This window comes from Copadichromis virginalis, linkage group LG1, assembly GCF_057382275.1.
Source record: "Copadichromis virginalis isolate Kocher_CV1m ecotype Utaka linkage group LG1, C_Virginalis_male_GT1.1, whole genome shotgun sequence".
Taxonomy (NCBI): Eukaryota; Metazoa; Chordata; class Actinopteri; order Cichliformes; family Cichlidae; genus Copadichromis; species Copadichromis virginalis.
Window position 1 is genome coordinate 5,300,453 of NC_140618.1, and position 17,267 is coordinate 5,317,719.

A 17,267-nucleotide genomic window follows, 5' to 3' on the forward strand; every position below is an offset into this window, starting at 1 on the left:
TGGAAGTGCTAATTCTCATTTCTGCCACTTTCACACACAACACAAACGGCTCCAGTGCAAACTGAAGGTCACATGATGAAGCCAACAGAATCACATCATCTGCAAAGATCAAGGATAAAATCATTAGGCCACCAATCAGAATAGAAACAGAGTACTTTATTAATGGAAATTATGTTGGTTACACTTGCTTCAAGGCAGTAACAGTGACAGACTAAACTATTTAAACAATACATGTACAATGTTACAGATTTAACAACTTTAAGAAATAGAACTGATATATACAAATCACTCGATTAAAAATATCAACATTTAACAGAGGTGATTATAAATAAATATCATATTTATGCATGCATATCATATTGAGAAGAATATTACAGAGTAGATAAAAGCGTGTGAAAAAGGCTGTAACTATTGCAGTGTTTACAGTGTATTAGATGGAGGAGGTGTACAGTGAGATGGCCATGGCCAGGAAAGATGTCCTGTGCCGTTCAGTGGTGCTTTTTGGTAATCTCGGTCTCACTGAATGTGCTCTCTGACTAGCCAGCACATCATGGAGTGGGTGGGAGGTAATGTCCAGCTTTGTCCTTATCTTGGACAACATCTACCTGTTAGACACCACCCTAAATGAGTCCAGCTCCATCCCCACAACACTACTGGCTTTGCGGATCAGTTTATTTAGTCTGTTGGCATCAGCAACCCTTAACCTGCTGCCCCAGCATGCAACAGCATAGAGGATAGCACTGACCACAAAAGACTCATAGAAAATCCTGAGCATCGTCTGACAGATGTTGAAGGACCTCAGAAAATAGAGACAACTCTGGTCCTTCCTATAAAGTGGAGTGGTGTTTTTTAAAGTGCAATTTATTGTCTATGTATACTCTGAGGTATTCATAGTCCTCCACAATGGCCATATTGACCCCTGGATTGAAACAGGAGTCAAGGTTTTCCTGGTTTTCCTAAAGTCACAATCAATTCCTTGGTCTTTGCCACATTGACAAAGGAGTCAACCACAGCCCGGTACTATATCAGAGTGGGTAGTAATAATAGAGTGGATAGTAACAATAATAAACATCATCATTATCATCATAATCATAATAATACATTTTATTTATAAAGCACCTTCTAGTGTCGCATGCAGCTGTGGAGTTAGCAGAGGAAGGAACGTAAACAGCCACCAACATTACTTGGGTAAATTCCCTGGGCAAATAATACAGCCGGAGTCCAGCAGTGCACAGTTCAATGTCAGGACAGGAAATCCGTTCTTTGATTGATATGTGGGCAGGGTTGTTGTTGTTAACAAGAATGGCAAACCCCCTTGTTTCTGCTTACTGCTCGCGGCGCTGCAGATATCCTGTTCATAAAAAGATTTTCTGTTCATAAAAAACTATGAAAATTATGAACAGAATCATGACAAAGGGCAGCCCTGGCGGAGTCCAACACCCACCTGAAACAGGTCTAACTTACTGCCAGTGTTACGAACTGAGCTCTATTATTTATATTTTTATATTTGTACAAGGACCGAATGGTCTGTAAAAAGGGGCCAGACGCACCATTCTCCCGAATGGCCTTAATAAAACAACAACTGATAATTCTCTTTCATGTGACCATAGCAGCACAGTCTCCAGCAGACAACTCTCAAACTGATTCAATGCCTGTCATGTCACGTGGTTATATGCTGCCTGTGTGGATATTTCTATCATAACTCAGAACCACAACTTGTTACGTGATCTTTGAGATATTTTGGAAAAAGTAAACGTTGTCATGAATCACCTTCTCCAATGAGGTGTTATTCCTCCCTCTGCCAAGAACATAATGAACATTATTATTTATGAAGTACCAAGCATGATATTATTAACAGCCAAAATATAGTGAAAAAGTACATGTACATTCAAAAAGTACTTTAGTTGCAGTCCAGTGACCCCTGTCAAATAGATAAGAATGTTTATACGACCACATAGTGATAACTCATCAATGTGAGTAATTTATTCAGAATCCATTAAGAAATTCCATACCACATATGTGATAAACAATTTACTGAACTGTGAATTCTGCAAAGCTAAGCTTGAACATTCAAAGAATATTAATATAGATAGGGAAACGAGCATAATAGCTCTGTTGTAATGAAATCATCCTGCAGATGTAACTTTCCTGGTGTGCTCCTCAGTGATGCAGCTTCTAATATTACAGAATTTTATGCATCATTTATTTAAGACTTGAAATGGAGCTTTGCAAAAGTAATCTGTTTTCAGTTTTACATTTGTCAACTTTCTTAACTTCTACATGTTTAAATCTTTATTTCTATTTTTTTAATCTTTTCTATGAGGTGTCTTGGGTTTGGCTGGATTGTTGTCATCATATTTTGATTGTTCATCACAAATTGTTCATCAATTTTGAACAAACTGTGAATGTCTTTATTTTCTCGTGGACCAGTTAACCCACAAAACAGAGAAGCAGAGAATACTTTCTTTCCTACCATTACTTCAAATGATAAACCCGGAATACCACAAATCTCTTGCATCCAATACTTCTAATGTCTAAGGTAAGCTTAAAAAAACACTACTAACTGCATTTTTAGAATAAAACATTAACTGAATAGAAATGAAATACTATGTAAAGAGAAATACATCAGTAAGAATAGAGAAATAATATATAGTGCAGACCCGTAACCTTCAAAGATTTAATATTCAAAGATTTGCATCTTATTTTGTGTGCTGCAACCTGTAGAACTGGTGTGGCGCAAGCTCCTGTTTCACTTCCTCAGTAAGCTGTAAGTATCAGTATTTCTTGACCATGGTCCCCTGACCTTTTGTTTTCTACACATGAAAACTGTATGATTTAGAAATGTCCTCCTCTAGATGCCATCTAATGTCAGCCATTCAGTTACAGCACAAATATTTGTATTTGTTTCTAAGTTATTATTTTTTTTACAATACATAAATTATTAGAACTGTCTTCACAGACAGACTCTTAAATGGCTCTACTGTTTTTTCTACACAGTGTACCAGTCTCTATTCTCAGTTAATATTTCTGTGGAAATTTAGAGCAGAAGCTTAAAAGTATTTGATCATTGTGATAGCACTGAACAAAAAACAGCCTGATGTGAGTCATTTCCTCATCTGAGCTGTGAACCACAGATCTGTTAAAGCATGTGATATATGTAGATGTGAAACTCCCCCTCATTCAGCAAACATCAACCAGACAGAAAAATACCCTCTCAACCTCTTACAGCAGATCTATATCTGTTGATGAGTGAGACGCAATGTGGATTACACTTTTTATCACAACAGCCCTCTGTTTTTCTATGTCCCGAGCTGGTGGTGAGTAAACCTACCATGTTATCACTCTTATGTTGAAAGGAGTATACTTGTGAAGTGAATAGCACACTAAATATCTCAAAGTTATGAATCCTTGAAAAAGTAAAATTACCCCAGATTCTTTGTTACCAATAGCTAGTAAGGACTCTAAGTCAACCAGTTTCACAAAACTCCCTACAAGTGTGCTGATTAAACACTTGTAAAAGAACATCTTGTCTCTCATGTGTCTCTGGAGTTAGATGCCACTTAGACGTTTAATCAGCTTCCAATCTTGTTTAAATGTATTCATTATGCTAATTTTGATCTTTCCATTCCTGTGTGTTTTACTTTGACAGACTTCTGTGAAAATGTTCTTGATGAATGCCGAAAAAGTGAATCATGGATAGGGTAATTCAACTTACTGTACATATCACATTCCTGTTTTTGAAAATGTATATAGTTAAATGTTAGATAAATGCTGTCAATACTGGCTAAAATGTTTTCATCTCTACAGTGGCTGCTTCTCGGTGTTTTTACATGGCTTCATCATCAAATAATACTTGTTAGAGTGTTAGTATACAGCCTCTAACATATTAATCACACACTGATACTTGTATGCTGAGAGCAAGACCAGTCTTATCTGAGAGGACAGTGGAGAAATGAGTCACAGATCTATAAACTAGAGCAGGCGTGGGAAACTCCAGGCCTCGAGGGCCGGCGTCCTGCAGGTTTTAGATGTGTCCTTGAACCAACACAGCTGATTTAAATGGCTAAATTAGCTCCTCAACGTGTCCTGAAGTTCTCCAGAGGCCTGGCAAGGAACTAATCATGTGATTCAGGTGTGTTGACCCAAGGTGAGATCTAAAACTTGCGTTACACCGGCCCTCGAGGCCTGGAGTTGCCCACTCCTGAACTAGAGGAACACAGTGTAACACTTTGGAGTAAACATAATTTTGTATTATTGTTTAAGTGTATTGTGTAAGCTGGTGTTTGTTAAACTTAATACAGACTTGATTCATCTAGAAACATTATTTAAATGACAATTCTAACATTTTAGCTGATGCTCATGTTTCTTGATTTAAAGAGCTCAGACGTAGGCAGAAGTGCTGGAGATGGCGTAAATCATAAGACTGCGAACCTCTGTGTCCTCTTTCTCTCACTGTTGACTTTTGTCTGTACTTGTCTTTTTTACTGTACTTTTTATATTGGTTTTTTATTTTTATTTTTGCCTTGTGTTAGCTGCTTTGACAGATTTAGGCAGCTAAAAGTTTTGAGTTAGGTTTAGTAAAAAAATGTGGACTGGGTTAAAATACCACAACTTATGCCTTGTCTTATCATTTCTGCAGCTCATGCATCAAAGAACCAACTGCAGTAACACTGCGGTCTCTGGCATGGCAGCAGCTTTGTCTGAATTTCTCACATTGTTTTCCTGTGAAAGACAACATCATAGTATTTAAAAATGTTCTATGTACCAATGTCTTCATTTAAATATATTTATGTTTATCAAACTATGAGGTTCTTATGTATTAGTAATGGTTAGATGTATGAATCAAGATTAGTTGGTAAAAAATGTAGTTTAGTCACTAGTTTGGGTTAAAATAAGCCTGTTTACTTTGAAAACTAACCGGTTAGACAGTACATTCAAATGTTACGCTGAGGGCTCAAGGTTAAATGTTTATTTTAAACAGGAGTTTATAATCGTTGATGCCAAAGGTAGCAGTGTCCCATTTTGAAATGCCAAACGACTTAACAAAGCTGTAGAATTTGATATATGATAATATGAACATTATTATTAAATTATTGTCAGAAATTAAAATTAAAGCAGTACAAGAGAATTTATTTTTGTTCAACTCAAGTTCTTGCAGTTTCATTTTTTCTCCTTTAAATGTATATCCATGAACAAATGAAGTAATCAAATAGCAGAGAAAGGTCCAATAATTGATCTTACTTCTCATCTCTTTGCATTAGTTTGTCTTTTTTATCCTCAGTTATATCCCTGTTTGCATGGTTATATATCTGAACTATGTTAAATATCTGTTGGTAGTTGTTATGAGGACAAAATTATGACCTGCAAGCCAAGAGGCCGCTCCATGACAGGCATCAAACAACTCAAAGTAGACTCGCTTCAAGAGGTGAGGTCATTTGGAGCTGAAGTGCTTTTTAGAAGTGAAAAAGTTACTTTTGATCTGAATTTCTGTATTCTTGTATTAATGAACTCTAATTACTGACAATCAACACATTTTTTAAAGTCATGTTTTCGTGTATGCTTTTTAGGTTGATGTGAGACCTACATTTGAACATAGAGTTCAGATCCCATCATCAGCTCTACAAGAAAGCATAGGAAATGTGTCTGAGGTGGATGTCCTGGTGGTGGCCTCTGTAATTAACAGCAGTTATTTTAAGGTTGGTAAAAGCTAAAAGCAACAGAAAACAAACCTTAATTATTTATCCACAGGAGGTTCAACATTTTCTAATGCTGATGCGTCTTGCATTCCTCCAGCAGAGTCTCTTCACACTCAGCTGTTGCTTATTATGAAAACTGATTAAAAGTTGCTCCTTTAATAAGATGTCCAATTACCTTTCACTGAGGGCCACAATGAGAAGTGTTTGCTTTAATTTGATCTAAAATTAAAGTTTGTCTGATATATCTCTTACAAATTCCTCAACCAGTCTACAAACAAAGTTAACCTTTATTTCAGTAATGCAATGCATTCTGACTACAGTTCTATAAAAAGCCTGCCATACAGCCAACTCACAACAACATGCTTCACAAGCATGAATCCGAAAGCTTCTGGAGCATTTAGTTTTGTCCATCAACATAATTCTAAAAATCTTACAGAGCCTGTTTCACAGGCCTGAACATAACAATGCAATTTGTCTTTACAGCTCTATCTCTTTGAGATTGAACCTGAAGAAGTGTTCTGGGTTGTATTTTCATTAGTGGCTCAGCTCTCTACCATGAATGTTTCACAGGGGTCTAATCGAAGTCTGGACTTAAGATATCCTGCTTGAGATATTTAAACACAACTATATACAAACCATTCATCTTCAAAAATCCTTGTTTGACTGAATTAAAACAATTCTGCAAAGTAGACTGGTGTCACGGCTAATGGAAGGTATGGACTCAAGTGCGGAGCTCTGGATGCAAAGCAGACAGTGCGTTTATTTACAGTGCTCAAATACAGTCTTAAACAAGAAAGAAGTGCGATTCTCCAAAGGTGATTTTCTCCCAATTCCCGAAGGTGGTGCAGGTGAGTCTCTTCAATGAAAATCTGTGTGTGCTTCTCCTCCTGAGTGATAAAGGGAGGGAGGGAGACACACACACACTCACACACAAGCAGGTCGTCCGGGGAGGACCGTCTGACTGTGAAAACTAGGACAAATTCCTCCACAGTTATGTAAAAAAATTGTTGACAGTTATTGCAAAATAATAATAATAATAATAATAATAATAATAATAATAATAAAAATAAAAAACTTTATTTATAAAGCACACTGAAAACCAAGGGTATACCAAGGTGCTTAAAAAGTAACATAGAGAATAAAAGAAAGATAATAGAAATAGAAATAGCAAGTACTAAGTATGCAAGCAGATAACTGTCTACATAGAAGAAGAAGAAGAAGCAGATACACAACAAACAAGGAATTAAATGAGCATAAAAGTGCATAATGTAAAATCATAAGTGAAATGTTAACTAGAGAGAAAGGCAAGATTGAATAAGTGGGTTTTTAGTCGTGATTTAAACAGTGCAATAGAATCAGAGGCGCGGAGGTCGAGAGGGAGGGTATTCCACAGTACCGGGGCAGCCAGAGCAAACGCATGGTCACCCCGAGACTCAGCACTAATTTACTAATAGTTTTGAACGTAAGAAGTAATAATTTAAATTGAATACGGTACTTTATGGGCAGCCCGTGCAAGCCGGCTAGAACAGGTGTAATAGAGCAGAATTTCCTTGTACCAGTCAGAAGGTGAGCTGCCACATAGAGATTAGGCGCAGTTGGTGGAAGCTATATCTCACTACAGCAGACACTTGCTTCTTACTGAGTTTGAACGAGCTATCCAGCAGTACACCCAAGTTACAAATATACCAAAATGCAAAAAATTTTTCATAACACTGTACTTGTGGTACTTCAAACTGCAGCTGCAACTAGCCAACATTTTCAAAAAAAATCTTAAAGTGATGTGGAAATTAGTGGTGCAACGGATCATGGTTGATCCGTAACCCAAACCGATCCCACTCCACGGTTCGGCACGCACGTGATCCGAAAAAGAAGGAAAAAAAGGATGTGTATGGTGCGCGTGGTCAGTCTGTCAAGCGATAGTTATGGCCAGCGTTAGCGGTCCAAGTGGAGGAGCAGAGGAGTTTACGGCATTTAAGCAGCCCTTTGCTGCCCAGTCTGACCGGGCTAAAGCTATTACAAAAGCTACTGGGGTGTTTAGCTGCAGACATTCTGCAAAATAAGGGGTTTAAACTATGATGAACGTGCTTGAGCCACGCTATGATATCCTGTTGCACGTCCACTTCAGTGACAAGATTGTACCCAGGCACGTATGAGCAGGAAAAGTTTAAAGTTATGGCTGAACTGTCCCAGGCATCTTCTGTTGCCCAACTACAAATGGGCAACGGAAAGCTGCGTGGCCGTGACCGCTCATTATATCACAGCGGAGTGGTAGATACAAAGCCCTGTACTGCCCTATATTGCACCTTAATTAGTTTTTATACAATTGCATGGAATGAGTCTTGAGTTGAATGTTTTAATAGCCAAAAAATAATTAAATAAGTTAATAAGTAAATGTTAAAATTTTGTCTTTTTTTTCTTTCTTTTTTTTGCTGATCTGAAAATTTATCCGATCTGTGACTTAAAACCGTGAGCCGATCTGAACCTTGAGATTTTTAATCCGTTGCACCACTAGTGGAAATGTAACTACAAGACGTCTGCTAGGAATAAAGTTAAAAAAAATTTCCAATTAATCTCACCCTAACATGAATGTTATGTATCATCCTTCTTTCAGCTGAGTCCTCCCGAAAAAAGCAGGAGACTTCTTGGGGGTCTGGAAGTATTTAGGTACTCAGTCATATGTGTGCGGGCAGGAAACCGTGCAGTCAAGAATCTCTCACAACCCATCACGTTAACCTTCAAACACAACAAAGAGGTAAAAAGACAAAAGTGTTGGACGAACATCTGAAATAGAAAATGTAACAACCTGTTTACCGTTAATTTTGATTCCAGGTTGAAAGTGGAACGTGTGTATTTTGGAAGGAAACATCAGCAAAGGATGGAACAGGTAATTTGGAGATGTCAACCTTCAGTTAGTTTGTTTCTAAATAAAATGACTCAGCTACTCAGAATGTTTCCTTTATAGGTTACTGGAGCAATGAAGGCTGTGACACAAATTACACGGCACATGAATTTATTTGCAGCTGCAAACGTCAGAGGTTCTTTGCTTTGCTTGTGGTGAGCTGAAAATCTCTTCCTACGTATCATAAAAGCCTTTGGCAAACACCATGTTTATCTAATAAATGTTTAACAACTGTTACTGTTGATAAACAATTTAAATTAAGGAGCTGTTTCAAATGTATGCTGTACTCTTACTGTGTAAGAACACAACAACAGACAGAGGGAAACACAGAGCTTAATCTGACAAAACGAGACAGGGAGGAAGCAAAACTGGAAACACTGAGCATGGGAGGCGAGACTATCACAGCAAAACGGGAAACAAGAGACATACACAAAGACGCGGACTTAGCACTGTGACGTGGAGACATGACTTACTAGGGAACTAGAAACATGAGACAAAAGTAACTAACCATGGAACACAGAGAAGGCACAGTAGAAGAAAACTAAAGACTAGGAATGATAAATATAACACAAGCAGAAAACCATAAAGAGAACCAAAATTGTGTAAAACATCAAATCAAAGAAAATAACTACAAAAACACAAAACACTTGGTCACAGACCCAGTACGGTAACAAGCACACCTGCCACTCTAAGACACACACACTTAATTTTAAGCTTTGCCAGCACATGGATGACTTCTACAATAATTCACTCATCATATAATTGTGATGAAGGGTGAACCAACCAACACAGTCCCAAGCATTTATTGTTCCGACATGTAAACATCTCGCCATTTTAACATGGGAATGGGGAAATTTAGGTATAGATGCTCCTGTACAGATGTCCATCAAACACGTGAATGTAAATTACATTTCAAAACAACAACTTCATCTTTTTATGTTGCAGAATCCAGGAATATCGGTGACAAAAGCTGATGCCGACAAGCTAAACTACATCACTTACATTGGATCAGGACTCTCCGCCCCCTTCGCACTGATCAGTTTGTTCATCTATATTTATCTACAGTGAGTAGATGTCATATTATTCACATTTAAAACTTTATAGTTTTCAGTTCCCAATTGTGATCAAATAAGAAATTGGAGAAAATAAACAATTTGCAAGTTTATCCACAGTTCCACTTCAGCAGTACATATCCTGATGTACATATCCAGAGTGAACTGCTTTGTCTCACACTGTGAAGTTCCACAGTATTCAGTTGAACAGAGGTAGTATGCTTTATGGTATTTTAGTCAAAGAGATGAAAAATATGTTTTTAAAAACATATTATTATTGGATTTATTTAATCAAAAAGTGTTTTCATTCTAAAGTCAAACCACTGTAACAAAGTCACAGATAGAATCAAAACCACAATCAGAATTTATTAATCCCAGAGGGAAATTGAGTTGTCATAGCAGCAAATATGCAACAAACATCAAGCACTCATATAAAATGAAGTGTAGAGATTGAGATACTGAAAGATAAATATTAAGATAAATATAGAGGTATCAGTATAAATAAATATATATACATTTAAAAGGGACACACATATGTGTGTGCGTGTGTGTAACACGCCCCTAGTGAGAGGGCAGCCAACAGATTATATCTGGTCCTGAAAAAAACAGGTAAATGCTGAGATGGACGACAGGTAGTTTGTTTTCCTCTCTCGCTTCTGTCAGATCTTTAATTATACACATTCATGTGTTCAAAATCGGTTACAAATCGTCTGAATCTCTTTATCTCACATTCCCAAAATCAGAATAAACTTAATGATAATATAAATAATATAAACCAAAATCTAAACAGCCATATCGCTTGTTTGTTACTCAGAGCTACAAATCACACTCTTTTTACCCACACATAGTTTAATAAAACAAACATTCCTGCACTGTACCATATACTAGTGGCTTATCTGTGTAGTCAAAATCTCCACATCAACATTGCAGAGTGACCAGAGTTGTTATTTCTCTAACTTTAGTCAGTTACAGTGGCAGCACATCAAACTGTCTCTGTGAATTCACTAACTCAAATATACGGGAGCGGTGTTGTACTTTTGAGGGAGACTTAAGTTTAAAAAAAGACAAAGCCGAAGGCTACACGCAACTCCAGCATGCGCGAGCTAAGCTAGGTCCTCCTGTCTTAACCGTAACAGATTTCAAAGACCAAGACAAATACAGATCCCACCGAGACAAACTAATCGTCAGGTTTTACTTTTACTTGGCATGTTAATTACGTGGACCATATTCAATTTTTCAGTTCAATTAAATTTTATTTAAATAGCGCCAAATCACAAGTGCAGTCGTCTCAAGGTGCTTAATATTGTACAGTAGATCGTACAATAATAGATACAGAGAAAAACCCAACAATCATATGAGCCCCTATGAGCAAGCACTTTGGCGACAGTGGGAAGGAAAAACTCCCTTTTAACAGGAAGAAACCTCAGACAGAACCAGGCTCAGAGAGGGGCGGGGCCATCTGCTGCGACCGGTTGGGGTGAGAGAAGGAAGACAGGATAAAGACATGCTGTGGAAGAGAGACAGAGGTTAATAACAAGTATGATTCAGTGCAGAGAGGTCTATTAATACATAGTGAGTGGGAAAGTGACTGAAAAAGAAACACTCAATGCATCATGGGAATCCCCCGGCAGCCTGCATCTATTGCAGCATAACTAAGGGAGGATTCAGGGTCACCTGATCCAGCCCTAACTATATGCTTTAGCAAAAAGGAAAGTTTGAAGTCTAATCTTAAAAGTAGAGATAGTGTCTGTCTCCTGAATCCAAACTGGAAGCTGGTTCCACAGAAGAGGGGCCTGAAAACTGAAGGCTCTCCCTCCCTTTCTACTTTTAAATACTCTAGGAACAACAAGTAGGCCTGCAGAGCGAGAGCGAAGTGCTCTAATAGGGTGATATGGTACTACAAGGTCATTAAGATAAGATGGGGCCTGATTATTTAAGACCTTGTATGTGAGGAGCAGGATTTTGAATTTAATTCTGGATTTAACAGGAAGCCAATGAAGGGAAGCCAAAACAGGAGACATCTGCTCTCTCTTTCTAGTCCCTGTCAGGACTCTTGCTGCAGCATTTTGGATTAGCTGAAGGCTTTTTAGGGAGTTTTTAGGACAATAAGGCCACAGTAAGGAATAAGGTCCACATGTGGCCTTATTACTTACTAAACTGAATAAAATAATTAAATGATGAGACGGCCTCTGCTAGATCTGATGAAGAGCAGTAGCATTACACTAAACCATCTCACTAGGGCGGAGGTGCCCCCTTGTGGTGCAACTTGGGATCTCAGAACATGTTGGCTCTCCAACAAAAATCACAAAATTAAGGCCCTTGTGTAACAAAACTACACCTGAAAACAATGTACAAAAATTAAATCACATAATATGGCCATACACATTATAGTGTTCCTTGTGCAAATATATGTCATGGAAGAATGAAGTTATGTTGTGAAAGATCAGATATATTTCACAAGTATAACCAGTTTAGTTATGCTGTGACAAAGTCGGTGGAACACAAAACCAGTTCGTCATAACTGATCACATTTCTTCTGAAAGTCTAGCAGCCCACAGTCATGGGGGAAAAATGTTTAATAAATTGATCATTATCAAGCTGTGGGTATTAATCTGCTTATATTTGCCATTCGATGGGAGAGAGCAGCTCAGTGTGGTTTGTGGCAAAAACCTCTAAGGACACAAATACTGTGAGACCCTACTGTGCTGCTTATCAACTAAAGGGTAAAACTTTTACTACAGATATTTTTACTAAGTTTCGTCAGGGTGGCCTATATAAAGAAATGTCTCTATATCTGAGCATTTATAACAGTTTCCTTTAACAGTTGTCTCTGCAAAGACTGATGAGCGTGTGAGGTTGCAGAGATTGCGTCACAAAAGCTCAGTTGCTGCTTACATTTTGGGAACTATTTTTTTTCAACATGTTGATACTGGTATAAACAAAATGTAGTCACTTCCCCAGAGACATCTTCTGTCAAGTAGCCTCAAAGAAACACTGCTACGAGGGCCTGGAAATGCCATAAAAAAAACCCTGAACATTAAGAAAACAAACTCAATAATATTAATGGTTAAAAAAATGTGATTGTGAATGAAATTTGTAAAGTAATTAATTAAAGAAATGTTGTGTACATTAATATATCTGCCTGAGAGTGATTTTGTCATGTTTGTCTTTGTAATTTGTTTGTTTAATGAATTTGTTGATTTTCCCATTTCAGTTCAACCCATATTCTGTTACATTTCTAACATTATATGATGCAAATGAGGCGACTGCTACTCAAAGTGTGGTATTAAGTGAACTTTGTGGCTACATCTAGTTAAGAGACCATTAGAGAAGTGAGGCTACAGCCTCATGGCCTTTCTTACATATTGTTTTATCTGCTGCATTAGTGTGGAGTTATTACCATCATCTCACATCTAAAAAGGCAAGATAATATCCACTATCTCCACAGTTGGCAACAAGAGAATAATTTTGTTTCTCTTGTAGTCGGCGGTATCCTGAGAAATCCATAAGTCTGCACATGCAGCTAACAGTGGCGATGTTCTGCCTCCATCTCACCTTCCTGCTGTCCAGCCTCCTGGCCCAACTACTGAAGGAAAAAGAGGACAGCTCATCTTGCCTGGTACTGGGTCTGGTTTTACACTGGTCCCTGCTGGCCACCCTGACCTGGAGTGCTCTGGAGGGGTTCCACCTCTACCTTCTGCTCATCCGGGTCTTTAACATCTATGTGAGGAGGTACCTGCTCAAACTCAGCCTGATTGGATGGGGTGAGTGTCGTTTAGGTGGGACGCTGCTCTGCAATACACTGTCACAAATCTTTAAATGAAAGTGGATTGTGTTGAAGTGTTGCAGCAGCATTGAGAAGTAGAGAAACAGTGATAATAATGCCTCATGCTGTCCTAAAGAACATTCAGCTGACATTAATTCTGTCTTCCATGTTTGCAGGTTTTCCTACACTGGTTGCAGCTGTTTGTGGGATTTCACGTGTTTATGGCAAATACACTCTGAAATACAGCAACAGCAATTTAACACAACACATGTAAGAAACTATCTTTGATATCACTTAATATTAGAGTGAGCCAGGAGATTTTATTTCTAAGCAAACCCATTTTTTATGTCTTTAATAATGAGCAGGTGCTGGATGAGCAACGAGTCTGAACAAAAGCTCCTCGTAGTCAGCTACATCACTACCGTGGCTTTTCCTTTCTTCGTGGTTGTGTTCAATGCCTGCATGCTGGGGCTGGTGGTGTTTAAGATTTGGGAACTAAGAAGGGGTGATAGAAGCTTTGGAAGCAGCAGTGACTGGAAGAAGATAAACAAAGAGAGAAAGAAGAGGTTATGGAAGGACTGTGTCACAGTGCTGGGCCTCAGCTGTGTGCTTGGGTTACCTTGGGGGTTAGCCAGCACTACATACGTTTCACTCGCTGGGATCTACGTATTCACCGTATTGAACTCCCTTCAAGGTTAGTATGTGATCATCATGTCAAGGATTAACTGGACTTTGATCATTTAATAGAAGAACTGACAAACTATGTCTCTCTCTTCACAGGTCTATTTATTTTCCTGTGGTCTGTGGCGATGGCCTGGTCAAAATCTCAACCTGAAAATAACTCATCAATCAGAGACTCTTCCTCTCAGAAAATGATGACTACTAGTTTCAACAGCAGAAACTGAAAAGACTAATGCATTATCCATGACCTATATTAGGTGTTGTGCTTCTATTGATATATATTTCAGTATAACTAACAATTAAAAATATATACACATTTAGATGTGTTATTTCTTCCTTTTTGTGCAAATACTATGTAGAAATTTTGAAGAAAATTCTTGTGATTTTCTGTTTCCTCTTTCAAGCAAATATCAATAACTTGACTGTAATGAGTGGCTCTTTGAGTTGACTTCCTATCAGTTGGAAGCAGTGCAGTTATTCTACTCTGACCTCTGGCAACAACAAGGCATTTTCTTCCAGAGAACTGATGCTCTCTGGATATTTTTTCCAGCTTATTCTCTGGAAACTGCAGAGAACTTAGTGTTGGAAAATGCCAGTAGATCACCAGTTTCTGAAATACTCAGGCACCAATGAGCACACCATGCTCACACCTCCGTTCTGTTTCTCCATCTAGTTTTTGTGGTTAGCGTGTGGGTTCAAGGCCAAGCCTCGGAAGGGGTGATTTGGGAGTATGGGGTATTCAGTCCACTGTTACAGACAGTCTGGTTCTTATAGAGCTGCAGACAAACACTATATACTGGAATACAGATACCTTCAAAAATCTGGATTTATTTTCATGTATTGCCATCTTTAGAAAAATGACAAGATGCGAGTTCAGGTTTCACTTCCTTGATAACTTATAATTCTCAACATTTCTTGACAATTATGGTTTAACGTATTCCTATCTGCGTATATGTAAAGCAGTAACATTAGAGTAATTCCTTTTCTTCAAAAAAAACTAATATTCATTATTCAGTTACATTTTTTGTTTCTGTGTAAGTGTCAATTAATTTTTTTAAATGGTCAAGACTAGCTTCAAACCAGTTAAAGCTCTGAAGCTTGTTTTGGTTAAAGCAAACTAAAAGACCATGATGTGGTCTGGCATCATGGTCTTGGCTGGTTAGTCATGTTCTAAAGCTTTTTCACAGTGTGTCAGTCTATGTTTACAATGAAATTTTCAGTGGAAATTTAAACCAGCAGCTTCAAATTGCTCAGTCATGACATCTTTGAAAAAAACCCAAAACATTAGCCATGAATCACTTCCTCCTCTGACCTCTGAACCACAGCTCTGCTAAGAATGTGTGAAATTCTCAGCTCACTTGGTTAAGCACACTTCAACCTGGTAGGGCAGCACATTGAATGGTCCTCTTACAGCATAGAGCTATTTGTGGACGAGTGAGACACGATGTGGATTACACTTTTTCTCGTCAAAATCATCTGTTTTTCTATGTCCCAAGCTGTTGGTGAGTAAGCTTACGATGTAATTGCTGATATGTTTACAGTTGTTTGCTTATGAGATGAGTAACACTAACTGTAAACAGCCCCTTAAAACACTTCTCTACTACCAGGTGGCAACAACAGTTTCACAACGCAGAAGCCACTAAGTAAGTACTGACCAAACAGCCGAACATCTTGCCTTTCATTTGTCTCTGAATTCAGACTTCAAAACTGTATCAACTTCAAATCTTGTATGACTGTTATTTTCTGATTCCTTCACTTTCTGTTTGCTTCACTTTGACAGGGTGTGAAGATGTCCTGCTTCACTGTACACAAAGTAGTCTTTTTTGGACACGGTAATTTAAATGATGGACATCTAAACACTCCTGTTTTGGATAAGTTGCATTGTTGTACTACATGAATGAATTAATGTGGACACTATTTGCTGTGGATAAATGCTGGATTTGACTTAACGTGACTGTCAAAAAGAGAAACACAGATATACATAATAAATTTTGTTTATGGAATCAGACATTAAACCTATTGAAATTAAGATGAACAACATGTTCATATCTAGATTGTCATCATTTATGTGTTTTGAAATATCTGCCTCAGCTAAAGGCTACGTCCACACTAATACGTTTTCGTTTGAAAATGCATCGTTTTCTCTCTGTTTTGGCCTCCCGTCCACACTGAGACGGCGTTTTTGCTGATGGAAAACGCAGCGTTTTCAAAAAGTTCTTGAAAATGCATATATTTGAAAACGGTGCTTTCACGTCGCAGTGTGGACAGCAAAAACGCAGACTTTCTAAACGATGACACATGTTAGTCATATGATGCAGTCATGTGACCAATTAAACTAAGATAGCGGAGGGCATTATAGAGCAGTTGTTTTCTATTGCTCTCAATTTTGACAGCCTTATTAAAGATTAATATCAGTTTGTACATGCTCCAGAGACCTTATTTAATTCTCACTCGCTTTTGCATCTTTGTACTTTTGTGTTACTCGCAGCAACAACTCCACCTCATTGTTAGTCCATTTAAAAAACTCTGTGCTTTTCCTAAACATTTTGCCGCGACATTTCAAAGAGCCTGAAACTAAATAAACGGCAGACAGAAGTGAGGCAGGTCGAATCTTCTTGTTTCACGCATGCTCAGTACTGGAATGTAAGCGTTTTTGGCCGTTACAATGTGGACGCGCAACTCTGTGAAAACGACTGAAAACGCTAGTGTGGACGCGGAGCATTTTCAGACAAAAATGCCGTTTTCAAATCTATCCGGGCTAGTGTGGACGTAGCCAAAGAGTACTCCTGAGAGTGTTAGTGCCTTTCAGAGTCATAAATGATGCTATCCAACTGCCTGTTAGGGTACCTGGGTGGTCGACCCACTGTTTGTCCAGCAATAAAGCAAAGTTTGAGTTTACTTCCGCCTCTTTGAGTCTGCATATTGGGTCCCCAAATCTGCCTGCCACACACAGCCACCATGACACTGACTTTTACTAAAAGCTGACAGTGTCATTTGGTGTCAGTGCGCGGCTTAAATCACCAGACTGTCATGCAGGAAAATGGGGTTTGTGTGCTTTTAGAGAACTTCATGGGTTTTTTTTTTTTCTTGAACTTTTGGAATTCGGAACATATTCCATTAAACAATGTGTTCGATCAACTTAGTAGATCCATGTTTATGTTTATCATATATAC

At 38.2% G+C, this 17,267-nt stretch overlaps 1 protein-coding gene across 1 annotated transcript; it reads left to right on the forward strand.

Annotated features, from left to right (window-relative positions):
* Positions 1-3,199: 3,199 nt before the first annotated feature.
* Positions 3,200-14,410, forward strand: LOC146718201 (adhesion G protein-coupled receptor G3-like). The gene is made up of 12 exons (XM_085434265.1): positions 3,200-3,317; positions 3,650-3,701; positions 5,338-5,425; positions 5,568-5,696; positions 8,308-8,448; positions 8,526-8,580; positions 8,659-8,750; positions 9,541-9,659; positions 13,131-13,411; positions 13,590-13,683; positions 13,779-14,107; positions 14,194-14,410. Exons 1-12 carry the CDS (start codon positions 3,260-3,262, stop codon positions 14,316-14,318), a joined length of 1,563 nt encoding a protein of 520 aa, XP_085290391.1. The 5' UTR covers positions 3,200-3,259; the 3' UTR covers positions 14,319-14,410.
* The last annotated feature ends 2,857 nt before the right edge of the window (positions 14,411-17,267 follow it).

Excerpts from the sequence above, each read along its gene's own strand:
- LOC146718201 (XM_085434265.1), top strand. The coding sequence starts at position 3,260 with ATGTGGATTACACTTTTTATCACAACAGCCCTCTGTTTTTCTATGTCC. Across the intron at positions 8,449-8,525 it reads CCTTCAAACACAACAAAGAG|GTTGAAAGTGGAACGTGTGT; the intron begins GTAAAAAGACAA and ends TTTTGATTCCAG. Across the intron at positions 13,684-13,778 it reads AGCAATTTAACACAACACAT|GTGCTGGATGAGCAACGAGT; the intron begins GTAAGAAACTAT and ends AATAATGAGCAG.